Consider the following 23,099-nt stretch of genomic DNA (forward strand, 5'->3'; position numbering starts at 1 on the left):
GAGACACAATGGCTCTGTCCTAACATGGGGGGGCGTCACCTTCATCGGTAAATCCTACTTAAAAGTGCATCGTTAGCGTCCAAGTTGCTAATCACTGTTGGATTATGGATCAATTCAATTCTATCCCTGAAGACGCTGATTATACTGACATTAGTTTAACTTTGGACAAATTTGCCAATATTGTTACAAGATAGTGAAACATTTGTGTTACTCAAAACACTCTACATTTTAGTAATGTTAGTAATTTAGCATGTTAGTATTTTAGCAGATGCTTTTATCCAGAGCGACGTAGAGTAAGTGTATGTATTTTCATAGTTTTATTTTGTGCTGGTCCCCCGTGGGACTCAAACCCACAACCCTGGCATTGCAAGCGCCATGCTCTACCAACCGAGTCCCTTTGCATTAACGTTGCACTTAAGTAAGGATAGCGATGATGACCCCATGGTTTGGAGACCATAGAAATAGAATTACAAATACCGCTTCTGACCACCGATCCACCCATTCTACTTAAGGATCCCCATTCTAGTAATTCTATTTCCTTGGTGGAGGCCAACTGCTGCCTATCTGACCTATGGTCTTTGGACTGTACCTCTGGAGAGAATCTGCTGCTCAAGGCAAGTCAAGCTGGCTGTGCTCCTAGTTCTAAGGTGGGCAAGAGGGACACCTGACAGCAGAGAGAGACAGTTACCACAGAGAGGAGAGAGACATGCAAGGGGTCAGGAGAGAGGACAAAGGTCAGGATGGGAGGATTATTTTTTTTAAACCCACCATGACCAAGTGTGTTTTATTTTATACCACCAATCAATAGACCTGGATCAGAGCTCAATAAACAGAAATCTAACTTTGATTTGAAACCCTCCCACCCTAAGGTGGTACAACACTGTCATAATTAGGCGATAAAACATGTCGTAAACAGTCTTTACAACTAGTTAGCATAATTTAGACACGATAGATTTATCTAGGCCCAGGGCGGAGGGTTCAAGTAAAGAGTTCAAAAGTTTTGATAGAAACATGGAGTGAGTTAACTCTTAATACACCATTTGACAAGGCGAAGGAAATGTGTTTGTAATCTTCAAACTCTCCAATTGTGCAATAACCATGCGAAGGCAGCGATTATTCAGGCAGATTTCCAAAGCATCCGTGTAAAGTTTGCGTTGTCAAAAAGTCCCTCTCAATCAGTGTAATCTTAATCTGCACATAATGACATGTGATACAGTAGCAAAGATATTCTGGTATTACCTAAACATTATTACAGAATAAAGTGTGAAACATACAATCAAATACTCCCAACACATATTTACAGTATATTCGATAAGATTGTCGTCAGTACTCACTAGCGTTTGATATGTGCTGGAGCAATTGAGGGCCCTACTTTTTTCTACTGTGGCTATTTCTAGCCCATAACAAGTGATACGCGCATGTGTGCATACCAGTATGTGGTTTCATATGTAACTGTACAGATGTTATAGAGTATGTCAGCTGTGTGAATGGTGTGTGTGTATGAGAGAAAGTAAACTTGGGGGAAACAGTACTCACTCTGTCCGAAACAGGGGGGGTCCACTGAGGAACCCATCCAGGATAGGGCTGCCGATGCCTGGGGAGGCTGCTGCTCCTCTTCCTTGCAGTAGTCAGCCAGCCAGGAGCTCTTGGTGAGGCTGTACTGCTCTGTGTGGCCAGGAGAGGGTGGTAGCAAGGTGAGGAGGACACTCAAATCCATACAAGGCCACCATTACAGACCACTCGGTCTCTGGCTTAAATACACTGAACAAAAATATAAACGCAACATACAACAATTTAAAATATTTTACTGAGTTACGCTTCATATTGGAATTGGTGGTATGTTGGTCACAGATAACTAATAAACAAAAAAGTAGGGGTGTGAATCAGAAAACCAGTCAGTATCTGGTGTGACCACCATTTGCCTCATGCAGCACGACACATCTCCTTCGCAGAGTTCATCAGGCTGTTGATTGTGGAATGTTGTCCCAAAACTTTACATGTTGCGTTTATATTTTTGTTCAGTATATATCCGGGGCTAAAACCCTTTAGTTAAACATGGTGTGAAGAAGTCAAAGACGCATCCAAAAAGGCACCCTTTCACTACATAGCGCATTACTTTATACCAGAGACCCGTGGGACCCTGTCAAAAGTAGTGCACGACGTAGGGAATAGGGTGCCATGTCAAATGCTTCCGGTGTCCAAATAGTGGGGAGCGCAATTCATACCCAGGAGGACAGAGGTGATGTTGACATCCAGTCTCTGCTTGGCACGGATGCCCATCTTGAGGCGTGGTGGGTGGAGGCGCCCTGCAGCCTGCTGCTGCCAAGTCAGGAAACAGGGCCAGGGCTCGATGAAGGGCTCCCAACCTGACACACGTGAACATGAACACAGCCATAAACACAGAGATATGGATAGGAACAGAGAGAAACATACAATGGAACAACAGTTCAGATCATTACAGGATCGTTTGGCTCTGGGTTACAGCTAAATGTTGTGACTGACTGGCCCCCAGACGGTCATCTCCAGCAGCTCACCTGACAGTTCTCTGTTGTAGTAGTCCCCTGACAAAGTGAAGCTGCCGTTGCCCTCCTGGGTCGAGCCGATCCGCTGCAGCACATACAGCCCTGCCATAGGAGTTAAAAGGAGAATGAGCTCCCAGATGACATTACATTGTTGTTACCTTATAGTATTAACACTGACTATAGTATGTACCACCTACATTATATTACACACACTATCAGTATGCATGTTATCTGTATATTAAGTAGCTATAGAACAAGTTTTAAGAAAGGTGAATGTTCCAGCTTCTGTCTTTTGCTTTCATCCAAACTCCCAAAACACACAGTGGAAATGACATGAAAAGGGGATTTCCTTCCACATATATGAAGGGCAAGGTGCTCAAACTGACGTGAGAAAGTGAACTCGGCCAGCGGGACATCACAGTCGAGACAGTCGTCGATGAAGCAGATACACACGCTCTCCGCCTTGATCTCCACCCCGGACAAAGGGTGGGACGAGTGGCTGGCCGAGTCCGGGTCTGCTCTGCCCCGGGCCTGACCCACCATGGTCTCTGCATTCTCCAGCAGCCATGTGGCAGCCTGGTCCAGTTGGCCTGGGAGGGGACAGACAAGGTGGTCAAGTCCATACCGTGTATGAAAAGCGTGGCCACATTCCATTCCTAGTGGGAGGAGATGTGACATTGTTAGAAAATTGTAGCTAGAGCCTCCTCACCTTTGCTCTGGACCAGGGCTCGTTTGCAGTCCTCCTTCCTAAAGCCTAGATCCTGTAGCCGAGTCAGCTGGCCCTCTGAAGACAAAACATATCACATCATACCAGGTTTATGGTAACAAGCTGTGCTACGTATCTTTTATTATTATACCTGAGTTATTACAGCTTGTGAGGTCAACACTCATGGGTCAAGAACAATCACAGAGCCAGTGGTAAAGAAAAATAAATGTTAACATGACTTTTCTAATATAATAGCTACGTAAACGCTATTCACCATATAACTCAACTACACCCCTGTAGGCCTCTGAGGTGACATACCTAGTAGGGCCTTGGTCTTGTGCCTGAAGTTGTCTTTCTGGGAGCTGGAGGGGTCCTGGTTGGCTGTGGATGGTACTACAAGGGCCTGGGTGCCTTCGGCAGTGTCGCTGGGCCCGGGAGAGCCGGCGGTGGGGATAGATTTGGCGATAGCCAAGAAGAGCTGAACGTCGTTGTAAGAAAGCCGGATGTCCAAAGCAGGGAACTGGATCTGTGAAGACAACAGAGACCCATTGACATTTTGCATGATCACAAAAAGTGTTCTAAGTGTTTTTTTTTCTCTCCAATAAACCTGGGTTACGTTCAGTAACTAGGCACAAAATGTGTCGAAACAGAGAATAAAAACACGTGCTTTCAATGGACTTTCAGCAAATGTGTTCTCCCATTTAGTACCTACTGAACATTACACCCCCCCCCCATCCCCACCCCTGACTGAACCCTGACCTCCAGTAAAGGCGGAAAGTCTGCCATGTTGAAGGCGTCTAGCAGGCCAGAGCTGCTCTGGTAGGTGGGACTGCCACACAGCTCCACCTGCACATTGACAGGGTCGATGATGGACAGGGCTGTCTCCTGCTCACTGCCAAGCCGACAGGAGAACACCTGGACATGGACAGGAAGACACCAACATGACAAAACAGCCTTGTGTAGAGAGTAAGAGTTGGAAAGAGGTCGCACCCCCCAACTTTGGCATGATCACTTCTGTGACAGCTTCTGTACCCTCTAACTCTATGGAACATAGTTTGTGTCAATTTGAATATGGGTCTAACTCAAACTGACATAGGGCTCTGTATTGGGTTAGTCGTCCAGTGGTTTCAGGACATAGGTGTGAAAGTAGTGGTCAGTCACCTCAATGCCGGCCAGGCTGCCAGAGAATGGTCTGTCCAGCAGACGGGGTTTGTAGGTGAGTACAGTAGTGCCCTTCAGAATGACGGCATTGGTGTCCAGACAAGACGAGTCCTCAACCACCACAAACTCAGTACCTTGGACAAAACATGTATTTTATGTATTATCATTATGTCTATTTTTGAGATTACAGTCATTAACTAGTGGTGACAACGCAGCATAAGAAACATCACGACTATGAGAGACAATTCAAATGATATCTGTGCTTGCCAATATCTGAGTCTGCCTGCTGTAGCTCCTCACCTGTCACGTTGATCTTGACTTCCAGGTACCGATCCTGCATGACGGGCACAGTGGACCTCTTGGTGACCACGCCGCTCTTGACTGTCTTGGGCATGACGGCACCTGTGGTTTCTGTGTCACTGCTGCCACTGGGCCAGCGCTGGCGAGGCGCACCATCTGCCCCCTTCTCAATGGGCATGCGCAGGAAGTCCCGAACCAGCTGGAGCCAATCAAAGATGAGGAAAACACGCAGGTTGTTGAGGACAATGGTGAAACAGGACGAGTCTCTTGTGGACCTGACAGGAGAGAAAGGAGAAGATAATGATTAGTAAATGTGGGTCTGTGTGTCTGTCTACGTCAGGCCTAAGAGCCAATTCATGCTTGAACCGAAAATGTGGTCGGAGGCGCCGCATGGATGGTGTGACAATCGCAGCGCCTTCAGAGGCACGCTGAGGCCAAATTGAGCTCCGTACCACATCGACGTCCCCCTCTCAAATTTTGGAACAATGCGGAGGGCTCCGTATAGCTCCATATTGACATGGTCGGGTGTCGGTAGGTGAGGGTGGGAGGTCCAATATAAACACAAGTTCATTTCCTTGACAACTTCCATCACAAGCGCTGCGCTGCTCCGCAAGGCGCGAGAAGTATGAATGTCCTGACTTCTGCAGAGGCCGTATCATTGTAAATGCTGTACTGCCAATGCAGACGTCGGATTGACCAAGCAGCGCTTTTAAAGGGCCATGACCGTGTCCAAAATGGCACCTTATTACCTATGTAATTTTAGATTTGCCAATATAGGCACAGACTTTGTATTTGGCATGTCATAAGGCTCTGTGCTTGGACCCCTGCTATTTTCTGCATACATGTTACAACTTCAAAATGTTATCCGCACCTGTAATGCAGCTCCAGCTGGAGTGTGGCCCGGTTGGTGCCCGTCTTGGAGGGCTGCAGGATGCAGTCGAAAACATTGTGCTTGCCCCTGCCACTGCTGCCTACGTCCATGCCAGGCCCGGTGTAACGGGTGTCATATGCCAAGAGGGAGTGAGACACCAGATTCACCGACTTGGAGCCGTTGGAGAAACTCTCAAACAACAGCTTAGACTTCATGAAATCAAACCTGCAGATAAGGAGAGGAGCGCTAGTGAGGAACACCGGATTTGGATTGTCCGTTTACTTCCTGAATTGAAATGAACCCAAACCAATTGGCAAAAGTAAATACACAGAAAACATTTGATATCTCCTCATGCTCAAAATGAAGCGTTAATATCAACCTGGCTAGTGAGCATGGTTTCCGTCCCGTGGCGTTGGGGCTGTCCAGCAACTCCAGGCTGACGTTCATCATGTCCACCAGGACGGACAGGCTGGTGTACACATCACCACTCAACACCGTCTGGGGAAACACATGAAGTCACTCAGAAGAATCACTCTCAGAAGAACATTGTTAGTCAATTAAAAGTATAGAATTGGCAGTCAGCCACATTGCAGAGAGTATGCGTATGCGTGTGTACGTGTATGCGTACTCACATAGTTGCTGGGGTCCTGCAGGTTGTACGGGCGGAGGAACTCCTCAACAGGCTCTCCTAGGTTGTTGTCCAACAGGCCTCGGATCAGCTGGTAGCGCTCAAGGTCCAGGGAGCAGTGTACTGAGGACAGGCTGCCGTGGATGGACATGTCTGGTACCGTATGGCTCAGCGCACTAATCAATCAATAATTCAGTCAAATCCACCAATCAATACTATCTTTTTTTTTGTCCACTTGGAAAAGTCATCAGCATACAGGAACAACTATTATTAATCAATAGTTACCAGCAACATTCAAACACATACAACAAAGATAGTCAGTTTAACTCATTGAGAGATCCATTAACCCACAGACAAAAATGGTTGAAATGACACAAGTTTTGCCCAGTGGGTAACAATTATGTAAGCAAGAGAACAGTATTGTTGTTGCTGAAGCAAGCCCAACAATGTCTATTAGTGCCCATCCTTCATATTAGGCTCACCTGTCCAGGTTGCGCTCCACTTTGAGTTTGAGGTGGCAGCGCTCCTTGAGCAGAGATGCGGCGGTGCGGCGGACCGAGTAGGAGGGGAAGACCAGGTCTGAGTCAGGCTGCTTCCCTGCGGCGCTGTCCCAAGGCTGGCAGGGCAGACGCTCCGCAGCAAAGATGTCCATCTCCTGAAGGTCCAAGGCTATGCAGTCCAGCAGACACACATGATCCTCTGGGAACACACACACATCAAGAAGCTTATTCTGAATATTAATTTCAAGTATTTATTTATTGACTTGAAGTACAGCGATTCATACACATTTGCAGAGAATATATGAGTTTAGTGGTCACTGGGCTCACCCAGGATGAAGGGTGGGTCATCCTCGCCAGGGATCCTCCCAGCAGCGGGCTGGGCCTGGGGCCTTCCCAGGGTGAAACCAAAGGATGCAGGGGTGGAGGTGTTGCTAGAGGAGGTTTTGGGCTTCTCAGGTGACTCCTCCTCACTAATCGTTGCTGGTCCAGTCTGTGACTGGCTGTCCCTCACACGATCCTTAGGAAGAACGGTGAACTGCTTAATGAACGTACACTGTAACATCTGAAAGAACCATTGACATTAACCTTCTCTTATTATTTCACATCTGACAAAACCTAATTCGCACGACAACTTAGCTAATGTTCCTCTATCATAGTGTCAGAAGGAACTGCTGCAATTGCTCTTCCCAGCCTAAACAGTGAATTTGAAAAATCACTTTAAAGCGGCAATCAGCAGTTGAAACAATAACAAAGCCATCTCCCTGGCCCTGTTTCTATAAAAAGCTGAGTGATGTGGCTAGATAAATGAAACCACTTTCAAATTCATAGACAGAGCTATGGATGCAAGGACTGACCATCCATGATATCACAATTATAGTTTTAGCCATGTTGAGGCTATATAGTTTAAAAAAATATATATTTTTTTACATTCACTTTATTTGAAAACATTTACTTTGTTTAAAAACAAGCTTATATTTTGGGTTCTAATGGGGTACGACAGTTGAACTAAGCTAATGATGCATTCATAAGTTATATTTTTCAAGAATCAATGTGTACATAGAATTACATTTATACTTTAAATCCAAAAATGTATGTAGCATCTGCTGATTGCCCATTTAAGTAAATGACCAGGAAACCACTGAATAAATACACAAATATATTTAAAAAAAACACCCAGGCAATTGATCCAAGTGGTTCAGGATAGAAAACACACAAAGACCCTGAAAGTCCACAGAAAAACCATCTGAGATAGAGGGCAGACGGTTCACACCTCAAACCAAGCAGCACACCAAAAACATGTCCTTGTACCTTGTAGTGGGAAGGGTCCTTGTACGAATTAGCATGCAATATCAAATTCTTCACAAAACAAAAAATGCAAAATGGTGATGAAACACTATGCTACCACATCAAACTCCACCTGAAGCAGTCATTACTATGAGAGTTAAGAAAACAACTAAAGTTAGTACGAGTTAAGTATACAAAACTATTTCCTCATACAGTGCTAGTATTTAGTGGCCACGTTCTCATGCTCAATTAAAAACTCAGAGAGGCCTGTATTCATAAAGCATTTTCCATTTGAATGTCACTAGTAAAGAGACATCAGGCTGGAGCGCACAACAACAATGCAAGTACGTATTGTACCACAAACGCTGAATATACAACGTAGGCGCCAGCAAACATCACACCTCATTCAAAGTCTGATGGAGGATAAAGAAAAGTGGCATCAAAAAAGCAACCCTTGCTTAATGAGCATTGTTACTGGAGAATGTTTGTGGTCGACGATTCTGCAGCCAAACAATGATGACAAGTATGGATGCCATTTCAAAATCACATTTCAAACAGGTATCATATCGGCCTATAAAATGTTATAAATCATTGCATCACATTTGTCATATGAAAACATGTAGTAATGTAAAATGCTTCATAAATACGACCATATTAGTCCAGTAGCAGGGATGTGGGTGACCGGTAGACACGCTGTCAGGACTCACCAGAGAGGGGAAAAAGGTATGGGCCATGGTAAGTTTCTCTACCTTGTCTCTGAGTGAGAAGGTACCATGGGTGCCAGCCGGCAGGAAAGAGTTATGGACGCGCAGCTGGCCCAGGTTGGCAACAATGAGGCGCGGCGAGCGCGAGCTCTCGGGGATGAGCAGCACGGGGGCGCCCGCCTCGATGTCCAGCAGCACACGGGAGGCCCGCTGAGGTCGCTCACGAACCTGTGGGGAAGGAGGCAGGAATAAGTGAGGGGGTGGTTGTCTTTTTTTAGCTTCTGCTAATGACATTAAGGTAGACTGGTATTTTCCTAGGATCAAATGGATAGGGGATTGAATACTACACACTCGTCTCTGCTGACCAGGTGTAAAAGTGCTAAAGGACAATCCAAATATTCATTACATTAATTACAATTACAAAAAAATATATAAATTGTTTCTTCAGATACTTTGAATCTAAAATACATGTTGAGGCATATAAATGACAACTTGAGAGATTGGATGCCTCCTGGTGTGCTGGTCCAAAGCAGTGCCTTGTACCATATGTCAGTTGGGATTTAACAAGCAGGCCAGACATGGTGCTCAGTGTCCAGTCTGATCGCAACAGAGACGGCCATATTGTCTTGAGGTGACCCAAGGTCAACCTGACGGTGACAGCAGGTGACAACTCCCTGGGTTACCTGCAGCCATCTTAGTTGGCAGGGGGTACGACGGAATGCCATAACGCCAGGGTAGACACTACAGTTCAATTAGCTATGTTTCATCTAAATGTACAGCTGTGTATGGTCTAAGAAGCAGTGAAAGTTGACAATGTTTTCAAATCCCCAAGAGGTAGCATATATAATGACAACAGTAGTGGATCACGGACACAGCCTTGAGGAACACTACAGCTTGAAACTGAAAAGCAGAGTGGACCCGAAGGCCGTACTCACAGCCTGGCCCTCCATTGCGGCTCTCTGCCTGCCCAGGACATCCTGCAGCTGAGTAAAGTGCTGAATGAAGGCCACAACCTCGGCCTGGAAGCGCTGCGTGTGGACATACTGCACCGAGGCCATCTGCAGAGACACCTTCATGTCACACTCCCGCTCAAGCCAGGGGTCAGGATCCCCATATCTGTAGAGACACCACTAGTCAGTGAGATGCAGTGTTAAAACAATGAGAAAATTAAGGTCTATTTCTTTGTCAAAGACCAGAGCTAGCTGTCAAGCTAATGTAGCTGTAGGGAAGTGATTCCTGTAGAAAGAAAACCTAGCCTACTTGTGTATGTTGAAGACAAGGGCCTCTCCGCCTCGCGTGGTGAAGCGCTCCCTGTAGAGGTCACCATGTGGGGTCAGGTCACTCAGAGACAGGCTTCCAAGACTACCCTGCAATGCTAGGTCGCCATCTGAAATATAGGATGACATCACACTGCATGAGATGCAAACTCATTGTTCTTCAACAGTGTGATACAACAAACCATAATTTAAATACTTCATATGAATGTACCATGATTGATATTGTATTATATTCATACAAGCATTTTTTCAATTGCTATGATTAAACTGTTGACATCTAAGTGCAACATTAAGTTGATTACCTACCAATCATTTCCCAGTGGGCAGACAGTTTGGAGACGCTAGCTTTAGCAAGCTCATTGGTTTTCTTGTTTAGCACAAGAGCAAGCGCATGGACCTGAGGAGGAAAACATGGTAAATGTATTCATGCTCACCATTGTACTTATATTTATTTTGATTTCTTGTAACTCTCACTACATCACCGAAAAGCCATGTCGATGCGTCTTCATTGCTGCTGCTGTGAGTACTGTACCTTGAGATCCAGTTTAGTGTTGACCACCTCAGCAACTTCTTCCTGGCTGAGGTCTGGGTACATGTCCCCCTGCTTGTGTGGGTTCCCAGGCTGGAACAGAGGATGTCCCGGCATAGGCTGCTGGGGGAAGGGCACCTTGACTGCGTGGTTGTTGGCCGTGGAGCCGATCCCGAAGAAGTCCAGGATGACCACCCATGTTTGCAGCGTGATCAGCACATCCAGACAGTTGAAGTCCACGTCGATGCTCCGCCCCACGCCACCGTATCGGCTCTGGAACTCTGGGTGGCGCGGGTCCACCAGCAGCAAGTTGATGTGAACAAGAGACTCGTCAAAGTCGGAGGGCGGAGGGTGGGGTGAAGGGGTATTGCGGGTGGGGGAGGGCGGTGGGGTGCTGGGGCAGGCAGGGTCCTTCTTGGGTCCGCTCTTACGGTTGGCGGCCGACGGGGTGCTGGGGTGTCTCTGGTACAGCTGGAAGACGTTCTGGGCCTCCTCCATGTGGGCAGGCAGCGAGCGGGGCATCTCAGGGTAGAGGGCGTTGGAGGCCGATGGGCACGACTGGGACAGGTATTCCTTGGGGCTGAATGTGGAGGGCTTGGGAGCACCCCTGGAAACCATTAGGTGCTTGTACTTGGACTCGGGGTTCTGCTCCAGGAGGTCCTCCATGAGGAGGGAGCGCAACGTGAGCTGGACAGACAGGCAGTTGGGGTGGTCTTTGATAAAGTCTCCCTCCAGGTCCTGGAAGCGCAGGCTGACCAGCCCCTGGGAACCCTGGCTGAGGTCAGCACTCAGCTGCACCTGGAGCTCTGCCACCCTGAAGGTGGCCCTGACCTGGGTGAAGGAGAGCGTCTGCATCGGGGGACTGTGGGATTGCAGGGGCTTGGGGGACGACAGCGAGTTGGACAGGGAGGCGTAGGAGAGGCCGATGAGCGGGGGTCCCGGGCAAAGAGCCCACCCTGGGGATCTGGGAAGCGGTGGGGTTTGGTGGAGGAGGGGGTGGGGGGCGGTGGGGTGGGAGGCTGGCTGGGCGTCAATCTCTGGGGCTCAGTGAGGGGAAGGTTATCCAGTGTCTGTAGAACCTGCTCATACACAGGCTTGGCCAGGAACACCTGAGAGCACAAAGTCAAAACATCATCTAAAAACAAAATAGACAGTAAACATTTGCAAACTACCCTCATTGCAATATAAAATACAACAGAAAATATTTAATATCTATATTTAAAAATATTTAAAACATTTAATTCTACTCGGGTCATTTGATTCAGTCAAAGACGCAAAGAAAATACATTTGAGATGAGCAGTAAGTCACAAATGTGAGAAAAGTATACCTGTACTGCGTTGACAAACTTGCCCTCCACCCGAAGTAACCCTGTGCTGTTATAGGGCTCGTCTGTGGTTAGGAAGGTGAACTGGGTATCCTCATCAATGGGAGGAACTTTCTCCAGGGTGAACTGAATGGTGGTGTCTTTCAGAATATGGAAGGCTGAGAGAGAGAGAAAAGTGGGAGTTATCATAACAACCAAACAGTAATACAACAATACAGTAACTCTAAATATAGCAAAACAATGGAAAGGAAATGGTGGGGAAACTCTTCACTTCCCATTCTAATAATTTCTCCTCACCTTTTCCCCGACTCAGATATTCAAAGAAGTCATGGCGAGTAAACTGTGGCTCGTCCTGATTGATATTTCCGTTGTGAGAAGGAGATTGGTTAGAGGAACTGCTGTCAGTTCTAGCTACCTTCCTCAACACAAGGTGACTGGTATTGAGTGAGTAGAGCCGGATATCCTTCACTAGCACCTGTAGTCTCTCCCCTTCCGTGTCCTGCCCGGCAACAAAGTTCTGGATGGTGATACTCCCCAGGTGACCCACCAGGAGCTCGGGGTGACCAGGTTTACGGGGAATGGACACGACTGGTGACTCGATGCTGACATTGAGGATCAGCTTGACCATAAACGAGTCTATGGTGGGTTCTTCCTCCTGCACGCTCAAATCCTCTTCATCCTCAAACGGATAGTTGCTCCAGTTGCTCTGGCTCTGGGTCCTGGAGCGCCGCGACGGCGTCTCGAACAGGGAGACCATGCCGCTGTACTCGGCCGTCTTGGTTGCCAGCACCGTGGACACCTTGGTGGCGGCTGTCTTGAGCATGGAGCGGAAGTTGTCCTCCAGCTCGTTGGCCGAGAGGCTCAGCTCCTTCAGGAACTTGGCGGAGTGGTTGTAGTGCAGCGAGGCCATCTGCAGTGTTAATGAGCACTCCCCCTGGGAGCGCTCCAGAAGTCGGAAGTTCAACGCCTCTGAGGGGGCTCCTTCAGAGCCACAGAAGAAGGCTACGCCTCCTGCTGCCGAGGGGTCATCTTCTACGTTGCCAATGCTGACCACAAACTGGCTCCGGCCGCCCTCCTGGGTCAAGTCTACTAGCTGGATAGAGCCCAGCGAGCCATTGACATCCAGCCGGCTGCCCATGGACACGTTGACCTTAGTGCCATTGACACTGGCCGTGGCGATCTTCAAGCCTTTCTTCTCTCCGCCCAGTACGCTGCCAGTGGCCACAGTCCTCAGCAGCAGCAGGTTCAACCTGTGGATTTCCACAGTCAACTCCTTGTTCTGGTCATAGGTGGACTGGTAGGTCTCCTCCTGACCCTCCTGGCCCTGGCCCGCCGGAAGGGGTGATGGCTGCTGGGCCAAGGGGCTCTCCTCCTTGGGGAAAGACTTCTGGAGGAACTTGAGCAGCTCCACCATGGTCTCCGGGTTGAGGATGATGTCCAGGTTGTTGACCTGCATAGTGGTCACCTGGAGGGAGCTGTCCAGGTTCATGGAGGGGCAGTCGGAGCTGACAAACTGGTACTCCAGTTTGATGAGGGCCTCCTGGTCTCTGAGGAAGGAGCTGAACGGGGAGGATCTGTCGAAGAGTAACCCAGAGGAGGAGTCTCGGTGGAGTGCAGGGTGCTCGGGCGACATCCCTTCGGGCCCGGCAGGGGAGGAGGGCTGGCTCTCTCGGAGGCTGCCAGTAGGCACATCGAAGCTCAGGTGCTTGTGGGAGGCCACCAGGAGGTCAAAGTCGGAGCCATAGGTCTGTAGCGTGTCCACCAGCAGCAGGCCATGGACGGTGAGGGACACCTCTGCGTCGTAAGGCCGCTTCACAAAATGGGCATTGGTGCCGAAGACCTTAAGGACGGAGATGTATCGTCCGTTGCTCTCCACGCCCAGCTGCATGTAGTTGATGTTGAACTCAGCCAGGAGGAGGCGCGACTCCACCAGGACCTCCCTCGTGTGCTGCTCCAGTGTCATCACGCTCTGGGTAAGGTTCTTGGCCGAGCCCTGGAGCTTCCACTGGCTGTCCTCCCTCTGGAAGATCTTCTCATGGCGCAGGTTGGAGGGGTCAGGCGTCTTGACGTTCTCTGCTTTCTCCTGGCCCTCGTCCTCCTCAGCGGGGCTGCCCAGTCGGGCCAGGCAGCTCCTGAGGGCGGTCATCTTCTCCAGGTTGATGTGGACCTTAAGATCTGGCAGGGTCCCGGAAAGCACAGCCCCAGGGAGCTGGGGGTCTGAGGTGTAGCGCAGCCTCTGCTCCAGCTCCAGCAGCACGTTAAACTTCTCAACCACGTGGGTGGGCCCCACCTCGCTCTCCTGCAGGTGCTTCCAGTTGTCTTTGTAGCGTCCCACCATGATCTGCAGGTCCTTGAAGGACAGAGAGTACTTCTCGTAGAGGTTTCTGCTGAAGGCCTGGACCCCCTCGGGGGATTTAAGGCTTGCGAGCTGGGGGTACTTGTTCTGGTCTTTGAACTCAGTCTCCATTTCAGGGGGTGGAGAATTTGGGGGTGTGGCAAGCGGAGTCTGGTACTCTTCATCACTGTTATACTCCTCCCCCTCCGGCTGAGTGGTCTTCGACTTTGTTTTAGTGTCATCTTTAAAGAGAAAATAAAACGTACATTTTAAACAGAATATCTTTAATACAATATAGACAAAGAAAAATGACTATTCCTGCTTATTCAACAACAACCATTTTACAAGACTGCAGACTGTGCTTAGTCTACCTTTGAAAGAATCAGCTTAGTCAAATGTGTTGTGCGAAGATGGGAGCTAATTTTACCTTGTGAGTTAGTGAGGAGAATCCGTCCCAGGTCAACCACCACTAACATGGGGTCCTGTGACTGGAAGTCATCTGGGAAGATCACCTGGGGGGCACAGATATCCAACTTCATAGTCCAGCGCTTACTGTTCTCCTGTAATGTCAAATAGAGCAAAAGTACAAAGTCACACACAACATTAGTATAAACCAATTACAGACACTTAAAAAAAAATGGGGGAATTATTTTTCCAATATACAATAACCATTAATTATGTGATCAATGATCATATCATCAAGTTCACAGTTCAACTACAACATTAGAATGACACATGGTGTGAGAGGAAAGAAGTCAAAAGTAATTACAATGAACTCTCCCACTAGTAGCTGGTCGAGGGTTTGTCTGATCTCCGCCTTGGTCTGCATCTTGAGCTTGTTGTATTGCCTCCTGGCAGCTTCCGCCACTCTCACCTCCAGCTCCGACTGGTACCCAAAACCTGCCAAACAGACCATAATATCTTTTAAAACCTTTTATTTTCCTCAGAATGGAAATGTTGTTTCCTGAGCACATGGGAAATATAGACTACAGTGCTAGATACAGCCCTTACATCCCACCCTTCTGGCTCATCAACAAAAGGGCAAACAACACTGCCGTGTGGTGGATAAATACAGTGCCTTCGGAAAGTATTCAGACCCTTTCCTTTTTCCACATTTTGTTACATTACAGCCTTGTTCAAAAATAGATTAAATGTTTTCCTAATCAATCTACACACAATAGCCCAATAAAGACAAAACGAAAACAGGTTTTTAGAAATGTTCGGAGCAAAGTACAGCGAGATCCTTGATGAAAACCTGCTCCAGAGCGCTCAGGACCGCATCCACTGGGGCAAAGATTCACCTTCCAACAGGACAATGACCCTAAGCACACAGCCAAGACAACACAGGAGTGGTTTTGGGACAAGTCTCTGAATGTTCTTGAGTGGCCCAGCTAGAGCCCGGACTTAAACACGATCAAACATCTCTGGAGAGACCTGAAAATAGCTGTGCAGCGACACTCCCCATCCAACCTGACAGAGCTTGGGATGATCTGCAGAGAAGAATGCGAGAAACTCCCCAAATACAGGTGTACCAAGCTTGTAACACCATACCCAAGAAAAATTGAGGCTGTAATCATTGCCAAAGGTACTTCAACAAAGTACTGAGTAAAGGGTCTGAATACATGTGATATCAGTTTTTTATTTTTAATACATTTGCAAAAATGTCCAAACCTGTTTTTGATATGTGTGTATACACACACACACACACACACACACACACAAGGTGTGTGTATATATTTTTAAGAAATTTGCAAAAATGTCATATGCACACAGATTATTTCACTTATAATTCACTGTATCACAATTCCAGTGGGTCAGAAGTTTACATACACAAATTTGACTGTGTCTTTAAACAGCTTGGAAAATTCCAGAAAAGTATGGCATGGCTTTAGAAGCTTCTGATAGGTTAATTGACAATTGTAGACCTCCACAAGTCTGGTTCATCCTTGGGAGCAATTTCCAAACGCCTGAAGGTACAACGTTCATCTGTACAAACAATAGTGCGCAAGTATAAACACCATGGGTCCACACAGCCGTCAAATGGATCAGGAAGGAGACACGTTCTGTCTCCTAGAGATGAACATACTTTGATACGAAAAGTGCAAATCAATCCCAGAACCACAGCAAAGGACCTTGTAAAGATGCTGGAGGAAACAGGTACAAAAGTATCTATATCCATAGTAAAACGAGTCCTATATCAACATAACCTGAAAAGCCACTCAGCAAGTAAGAAGCCACTGCTCCAAAACCTCCATAAAAAACCCAGTCTACGGTTTGCAACTGCACATGGCGACAAAGATCGTACTTTGTGGAGAAATGTCCTCTGGTCTGATGAAACAAAAATATAATTGTTTGGCCATAATGACCATTGTTATGTTTAGAGGAAAAAGGGGGAGGCTTGCAAGCCAAAGAACACCATCCCAACCGTGAAGTGCGGGGGTGGCAGCATCATGTTTTGGGGGTGCCTTGCTGCAGGAGGGACTGGTGCACTTCACAAAATAGATGGCTTTATGAGGAAGGAAGATTATGTGGATATATTGAAGCAACATCTCAAGACATCAGTTAAAGCTTGGGTCTTCCAAATGGACAATGACCCCAAGAATACTTCCAAAGTTGTGGCCAAATGGCTTGAGGACAACAAAGTCAAGGTATTGGAGTGGCCATCACAAAACCCTGACCTCAATCCCATAGAAAATTTGTGGGCAGAACTGAAAAAGCGTGTGTGAGCAAGGAGGCCTACAAACCTGACTCAGTTACACCAGCACTGTCAGGAGGAATGGGCCAAAATTCACCCAACTTAATGTAGGAAGCTTGTGGAAGGCTACCCAAAATTTTGACCCAAGTTAAACAATTTAAAGGCAATGCTACCAAATACTAATTAAGTGTATGTAAACTTCTGACCCACTGGGAATGTGATGAAAGAAATAAAAGCTTAAATAAATCACTCTACTATTATTCTGACATTTCACATTCTTAAAATAAAGTGGTGATCCTAACTGACGTAAAACAGGGAATTTTCACTAGGATTAAATGTCAGGAATTGTGAAAACTGAGTTTAAATGTATTTGACTAAGGTTTATGTAAACTTCCGACTTCAACTGTATACACGCACACACGTACACACACACACACACGTACACACACGTACACACACACACACACACACACACACACACACACACACACACACACAGAGAGAGAGAGAGAGATAGATATCTATATATATCCATCTATATCTTACCTGAGGTGTGGACTCTTCCTTTGTAGAAGAACTCAGTGACTTTCTTAATGGCCTGAGGGTTGTAGATGATGTTCAGAGGGCTAGTGTTCACCTCCAGTCTCCGCTCAAATTTACACCTAACAGGGTTGCGCTCGTATATCATCTCAAACACAGGGGACGCCGATGACTCTGAGCTAGTGACTGGCCAAAAAATATAAACTTTTATTGTATTTATATTCCATTTCATGAAATAACATTAATTCATTTAACAAGTGATTAATGCATTTTTCAATCTTCTTGTAAACGTAAACACTCACCTGAGCTGCTTGTTTCAGCACCGCTAGGCTGGCCAAAAGGCTGGTTTATGGCAACCACAACCTGGTCCTTTTAGGAAGATAACAATGACAGATTAATATTCTGTACATATAGCACAGGTTCAATCAATTCACATGTTCAACTGAAACGGGCCTCCTGCTCCCTCACCGGTTTGGGGGAAACAAGGAAGGGGAAGATGGTGCCCTGGGTGGTGAGGTCTCTGAGGAATAAGCCCCCCAGCTTGACAGACAGAAGAGAGGACTCCGAGCGGGGCAGAGACTCCACTCCCACCTTCACCTCTGAGATAAGGAGACACTGTTACAGCATTGCTCAGGGCAAACCAGCAATCATTATCACACTGCACCCACTACCCATATGAGCATGCATTCTCAATCAACTTATGTTCTCAAACATATATCAGTATTTGGGAGAGGAGTCTACTATAAAGTAAATCTGCATCCGAAATGGCACTCTATTCCCCTATGGCTCTGGCCAAAAGTAGTGTGCTATATATAAGAAATGGGGTGCCATTTTAGACACCATGCTGTACCTGAGAACTTCAACTCGATGACGCCGCTTTCAGCTCCCCTCTTGTCTTGGTGGAAAAGGGTGACGGCTCCCTTCTCCAGTTGGAACTCTAGCCGGGCAAAAAGGTGGTCTCTCCTGGTGAAGGTGTTGAGGGTCTGAGAGTCCTCCAGAGGGTCAAACAGATCCTCCTCTGTACAGGGAACAGAGAGGGACACCATCTGGTTGATTAGGTTGGAACCCGACAGACATATGGCACTGTGACTTTTTGTCCCTTACAGTGGGATACAAATGTATAGGGAATAGGCAAGGGGGAAAAGCAACCATTTTCAATTGAGAGAGTGTGAGGTCCTTAAAAGACACAGACTGCATCTGTACTACACTCCAACATAGCATTTGCTGTCTTTAGTATTAAAGGGCTATCCCATTATTTTGACTACACTCACTCAATGGCAACATACAGTGCCTTGCGAAAGTATTCGCCCCCCTTGAACTTTGCGAACTTTTGCCACATTTCAGGCTTCAAACATAAAGATATAAAACTGTATTTTTTTGTGAAGAATCAACAACAAGTGGGACACAATCATGAAGTGGAACAACATTTATTGGATATTTCAAACTTTTTTAACAATTCAAAAACTGAAAATTTGGGCGTGCAAAATTATTCAGCCCCCTTAAGTTAATACTTTGTAGCGCCACCTTTTGCTGCGATTACAGCTGTAAGTCGCTTGGGGTATGTCTCTATCAGTTTTGCACATCGAGAGACTGAAATGTTTTCCCATTCCTCCTTGCAAAACAGCTCGAGCTCAGTGAGGATGGATGGAGAGCATTTGTGAACAGCAGTTTTCAGTTCTTTCCACAGATTCTCGATTGGATTCAGGTCTGGACTTTGACTTGGCCATTCTAACACCTGGATATGTTTATTTTTGAACCATTCCATTGTAGATTTTGCTTTATGTTTTGGATCATTGTCTTGTTGGAAGACAAATCTCCGTCCGAGTCTCAGGTCTTTTGCAGACTCCATCAGGTTTTCTTCCAGAATGGTCCTGTATTTGGCTCCATCCATCTTCCCATCAATTTTAACCATCTTCCCTGTCCCTGCTGAAGAAAAGCAGGCCCAAACCATGATGCTGTCACCACCATGTTTGACAGTGGGGGTGGTGTGTTCAGGGTGATGAGCTGTGTTGCTTTTACACCAAACATAACATTTTGCATTGTTGCCAAAAAGTTCAATTTTGGTTTCATCTGACCAGAGCACCTTCTTCCACATGTTTGGTGTGTCTCCCAGGTGGCTTGTGGCAAACTTTAAACGACACTTTTTATGGATATCTTTAAGAAATGGCTTTCTTCTTGCCACTCTTCCATAAAGGCCAGATTTGTGCAATATACGACTGCTTGTTGTCCTATGGACAGAGTCTCCCATCTCAGCTGTAGATCTCTGCAGTTCATCCAGAGTGATCATGGGCCTCTTGGCTGCATCTCTGATCAGTCTTCTCCTTGTATGAGCTAAAAGTTTAGAGGGACGGCCAGGTCTTGGTAGATTTGCAGTGGTCTGACTCTCCTTCCATTTCAATATTATCGCTTGCACAGTGCTCCTTGGGATGTTTAAAGATTGGGAAATCTTTTTGTATCCAAATCCGGCTTTAAACTTCTTCACAACAGTATCTCGGACCTGCCTGGTGTGTTCCTTGTTCTTCATAATGCTCTCTGCGCTTTTAACAGACCTCTGAGACTATCACAGTGCAGGTGCATTTATACGGAGACTTGATTACACACAGGTGGATTGTATTTATCATCATTAGTCATTTAGGTCAACATTGGATCATTCAGAGATCCTCACTGAACTTCTGGAGAGAGTTTGCTGCACTAAAAGTAAAGGGGCTGAATAATTTTGCACGCCCAATTTTTCAGTTTTTGATTTGTTAAAAAAGTTTGAAATATCCAATAAATGTCGTTCCACTTCATGATTGTGTCCCACTTGTTGTTGATTCTTCACAAAAAAATACAGTTTTATATCTTTATGTTTGAAGCCTGAAATGTGGCAAAAGGTCGCAAAGTTCAAGGGGGCCGAATACTTTCGCAAGGCACTGTACATACAATTTTTTGTTCCACGATCCGGGTGAAAAGCTCTCAGGGTTGAATCTCAACTTCTACTTGAAATGTTCAGTCTCCCATTGACATCAATGCATGACTAAGTGAAAGTTAGAATTTGTCCCTTAGTGCTTACCCAGCATATCCCAGGTGCCAGGACCTGGTAGGAGCTCATCAGGGCCCGTCTCAGTGTACGCTCCGTACCAGCCGCCCCAGCCAGGGAACCAAGACTGCAGGTACTGGATCATGCCAGAGCTGCCACTCTTGGGGATGGAGCTCTCTGTGGCAGAACAGGGTGGTGGGCTCTCAGCGATAGGTTCTCTCACACTCTCTGCGATTTCCTCCTGTTTGCGGAAGCAGTCGTGGACAACTCCCCTAAGGCTCTGCAACTCCTCCAGATTCTGCTCATCCTCCACTCTCTGCAATTCACACTCCTCCGGGGGGGTGAGGGGGGCTCCTTTAAGCCTCTGGAAGTAGAGGTTGGTGTAAAGCTGGGCGTCCCGTGCCCTCTGCAGGGCAAACTCCCAGTTCCCCCTGCGCCTCTGCTCTCGAATCTCACTCAGGTTGGCCTGGATGGCAAACATCCACCAATGCCGGCAGTTTCCGATGACGGGGACTTTGGGTCTCCACTGGCGGAACATCATCTCCCTTTCCCTGCGGTCCAGCTCTTTGAGGAAGGCCATGATCTGCTGGTACTGCACCTGTGACAGTCGTAGGGATAGAGGCTTCAGCTGAACCTGGCCCTCGATGCGGGGCACGTTACGAGACCTCAGAGGCTCCTTGGAGGCATTCCTCCTCAGCAGCACTGAGGCACACACCGGCTCAAAGATATACTGGTGCTCTCGGCTCTGCATGCACTTGGTCATGGCCTCCTGAATCTCATTGGCGGGGAGATCGCCCAACATGCTCGACACTGTGTCCCAATAGACGCTGAATTCTTTAATCTCCAGTTGCTTTTGCCGCATGAGCCTTTGTGCCTGTAAAGAAGGAGGAACACACTCACTATTAGATAGAGCAGCCAATACCCACTTGATATGGCAAGCGATGTCTGACTGGCACATGTTTCTTACCGGTTCTATTGAAGAGTTCTGTGCAGATACGTTGTTGATGCAGACACCAAAGCAAAATGGCTTCCCTGGGTTGGTCAAGTCATCCTCAAATCGCAAGTGGACATCTTGTATCTTTAGCTGAAGAGGAACCCCAAAGGGAAAAGTCAGTTCTGATTCTAAACACAAGTCAAGTGGATTGCAATGACATGTCCCAAAGGAATGTGATATTTTACCTCTATGTTCTCCACGATCCTGGTGACTACAGAGGCAGTGACAGAGTACCAGTACGACTCTCCTTTCTGTTCACATTCGCTCTGAGGGAAAGGTACATCAATCAAAACATCGACTAGTTGTCTAATGAGCAACATGTCCCTATCATTACAATGCTGAAGATACTGTACATATCACAATCATATGTAAACTGCCGCTTGGTGGACCACTTGGATACATATAATTTCACAGCAAAAGTAGGAAGCAATCCACTCTTCACTGCAATAGCATAATACAATGATTCCAAAAGTAAGGCCATATTGATTACATGCAATCAATAAATCACATTTATAAGATAAAACACAGGTCACTATGCATTAGTCTAAGTACAGTAATGCAACTGTCTACATACAAACACTGAGTTTTCAAAACATTATTAACACCTTCCTAATATTGCGTTGCGCATCCCCCCACCATTTCCCTCAGAAGAGCCTAAATTCGTCGGGGCATGGAATCTTCAAGTTGTCAAAAGCATTCCACAGGGATGCTGGCCCATGCTGACTCCAATGCTTCCCACAGTTGTGTCAAGTTGGCTGGTGGACTGTTCTAGATACGCACGGGACACTGTTGAGCGTGAAAAACCCAGCAGCATTGCAGTTCTTGACAAAAACCGGTGCGCCTGGCTCCTATTAGCATACCCTGTTAAAAAGCACTTAAATGTTCTGTCTTGCACATTCCACCTCTTAATGGCACACATACACAATTCATGTTTTAATTGTCTCAAGACTTAAAAATTATTCTTTAACCTGTTTCCTCCCCTTCATCTACAGTGAATGAAGTGGATTTAACAAGTGGCATCAATAAGGGATCATAGCTTTCACCTGGATTCACATGGGCAGTCTATGTCAGGGGAAATGCAGGTGTTCATAATGTTTTGTATACTGCATACATACACAGTCTACAGATAAGAATACAGCAGAGCCTGATTCTTGCCACCATTCCCACACACCTTCCACTTGTCCTCTAGTGCCTTGAGCAGCTGTTTCTTGCGTTCGCGCTCGGCCTCCCTCTCCGTCTCCTTGTCATACTCCTGGGGTCGGACCGGGCCGATGATGAGGTTGAGCTGGGACATGGAGATGACCCAGGGGTCACTGTGGGGCCGGTAGAACGGGATCTGGAGTGTGATCTTCCCAATGAAGCCTGGAGAGCGCAAGCATGGTGTAGCATGAAGTACTACAGTACTCATAATTCTCTGTGTATTGTGTCTTGATTTTGTCTTAGTAAAGAAGTTGCTGAAGATAACAATGGTGCCCCTTCTCCTTATCAATACACTAACTTCAAATCAAATAATGAAGATAAACGACATAAAAGCTGAGATAACATTCATTTGAAGTGACTAAATGAACATTGCTCAACCTCAAATAGGACTTTTGTGAACTTGCATACTTTCTCAGTATAGCTGTCATGTACTGTTTGAAATGCATTGTGTTGCTGTTGTGTATTTATTATTGTATGTCTAAGAACTGTAGACTGTTGTCATACTAATC

At 46.7% G+C, this 23,099-nt stretch overlaps 1 protein-coding gene across 1 annotated transcript in view; it reads right to left on the bottom strand.

Moving 5' to 3' along the window:
• LOC118359729 (intermembrane lipid transfer protein VPS13D) overlaps positions 1 to 23,099 on the bottom strand; it is a 64,934-nt gene that overhangs the window by 38,678 nt on the left and 3,157 nt on the right. The window contains 33 exon segments of the mRNA XM_035738382.2: positions 590 to 664; positions 1,537 to 1,665; positions 2,226 to 2,366; positions 2,535 to 2,624; positions 2,909 to 3,112; positions 3,232 to 3,306; positions 3,547 to 3,754; positions 3,988 to 4,143; positions 4,390 to 4,523; positions 4,690 to 4,964; positions 5,561 to 5,785; positions 5,940 to 6,058; positions 6,193 to 6,364; positions 6,671 to 6,887; positions 7,016 to 7,205; positions 8,722 to 8,904; positions 9,612 to 9,792; positions 9,937 to 10,063; positions 10,260 to 10,350; positions 10,486 to 11,328; positions 11,331 to 11,591; positions 11,811 to 11,965; positions 12,105 to 14,384; positions 14,570 to 14,702; positions 14,912 to 15,042; positions 17,384 to 17,563; positions 17,680 to 17,746; positions 17,846 to 17,976; positions 18,228 to 18,395; positions 20,430 to 21,270; positions 21,364 to 21,480; positions 21,576 to 21,656; positions 22,562 to 22,752. Of these exon segments, the coding sequence (XP_035594275.2) occupies positions 590 to 664; positions 1,537 to 1,665; positions 2,226 to 2,366; positions 2,535 to 2,624; positions 2,909 to 3,112; positions 3,232 to 3,306; positions 3,547 to 3,754; positions 3,988 to 4,143; positions 4,390 to 4,523; positions 4,690 to 4,964; positions 5,561 to 5,785; positions 5,940 to 6,058; positions 6,193 to 6,364; positions 6,671 to 6,887; positions 7,016 to 7,205; positions 8,722 to 8,904; positions 9,612 to 9,792; positions 9,937 to 10,063; positions 10,260 to 10,350; positions 10,486 to 11,328; positions 11,331 to 11,591; positions 11,811 to 11,965; positions 12,105 to 14,384; positions 14,570 to 14,702; positions 14,912 to 15,042; positions 17,384 to 17,563; positions 17,680 to 17,746; positions 17,846 to 17,976; positions 18,228 to 18,395; positions 20,430 to 21,270; positions 21,364 to 21,480; positions 21,576 to 21,656; positions 22,562 to 22,752 (8,571 nt within the window).

The sequence above is a fragment of the Oncorhynchus keta genome, chromosome 27 (genome assembly GCF_023373465.1).
Source record: "Oncorhynchus keta strain PuntledgeMale-10-30-2019 chromosome 27, Oket_V2, whole genome shotgun sequence".
In the NCBI taxonomy this organism is placed as follows: Eukaryota; Metazoa; Chordata; class Actinopteri; order Salmoniformes; family Salmonidae; genus Oncorhynchus; species Oncorhynchus keta.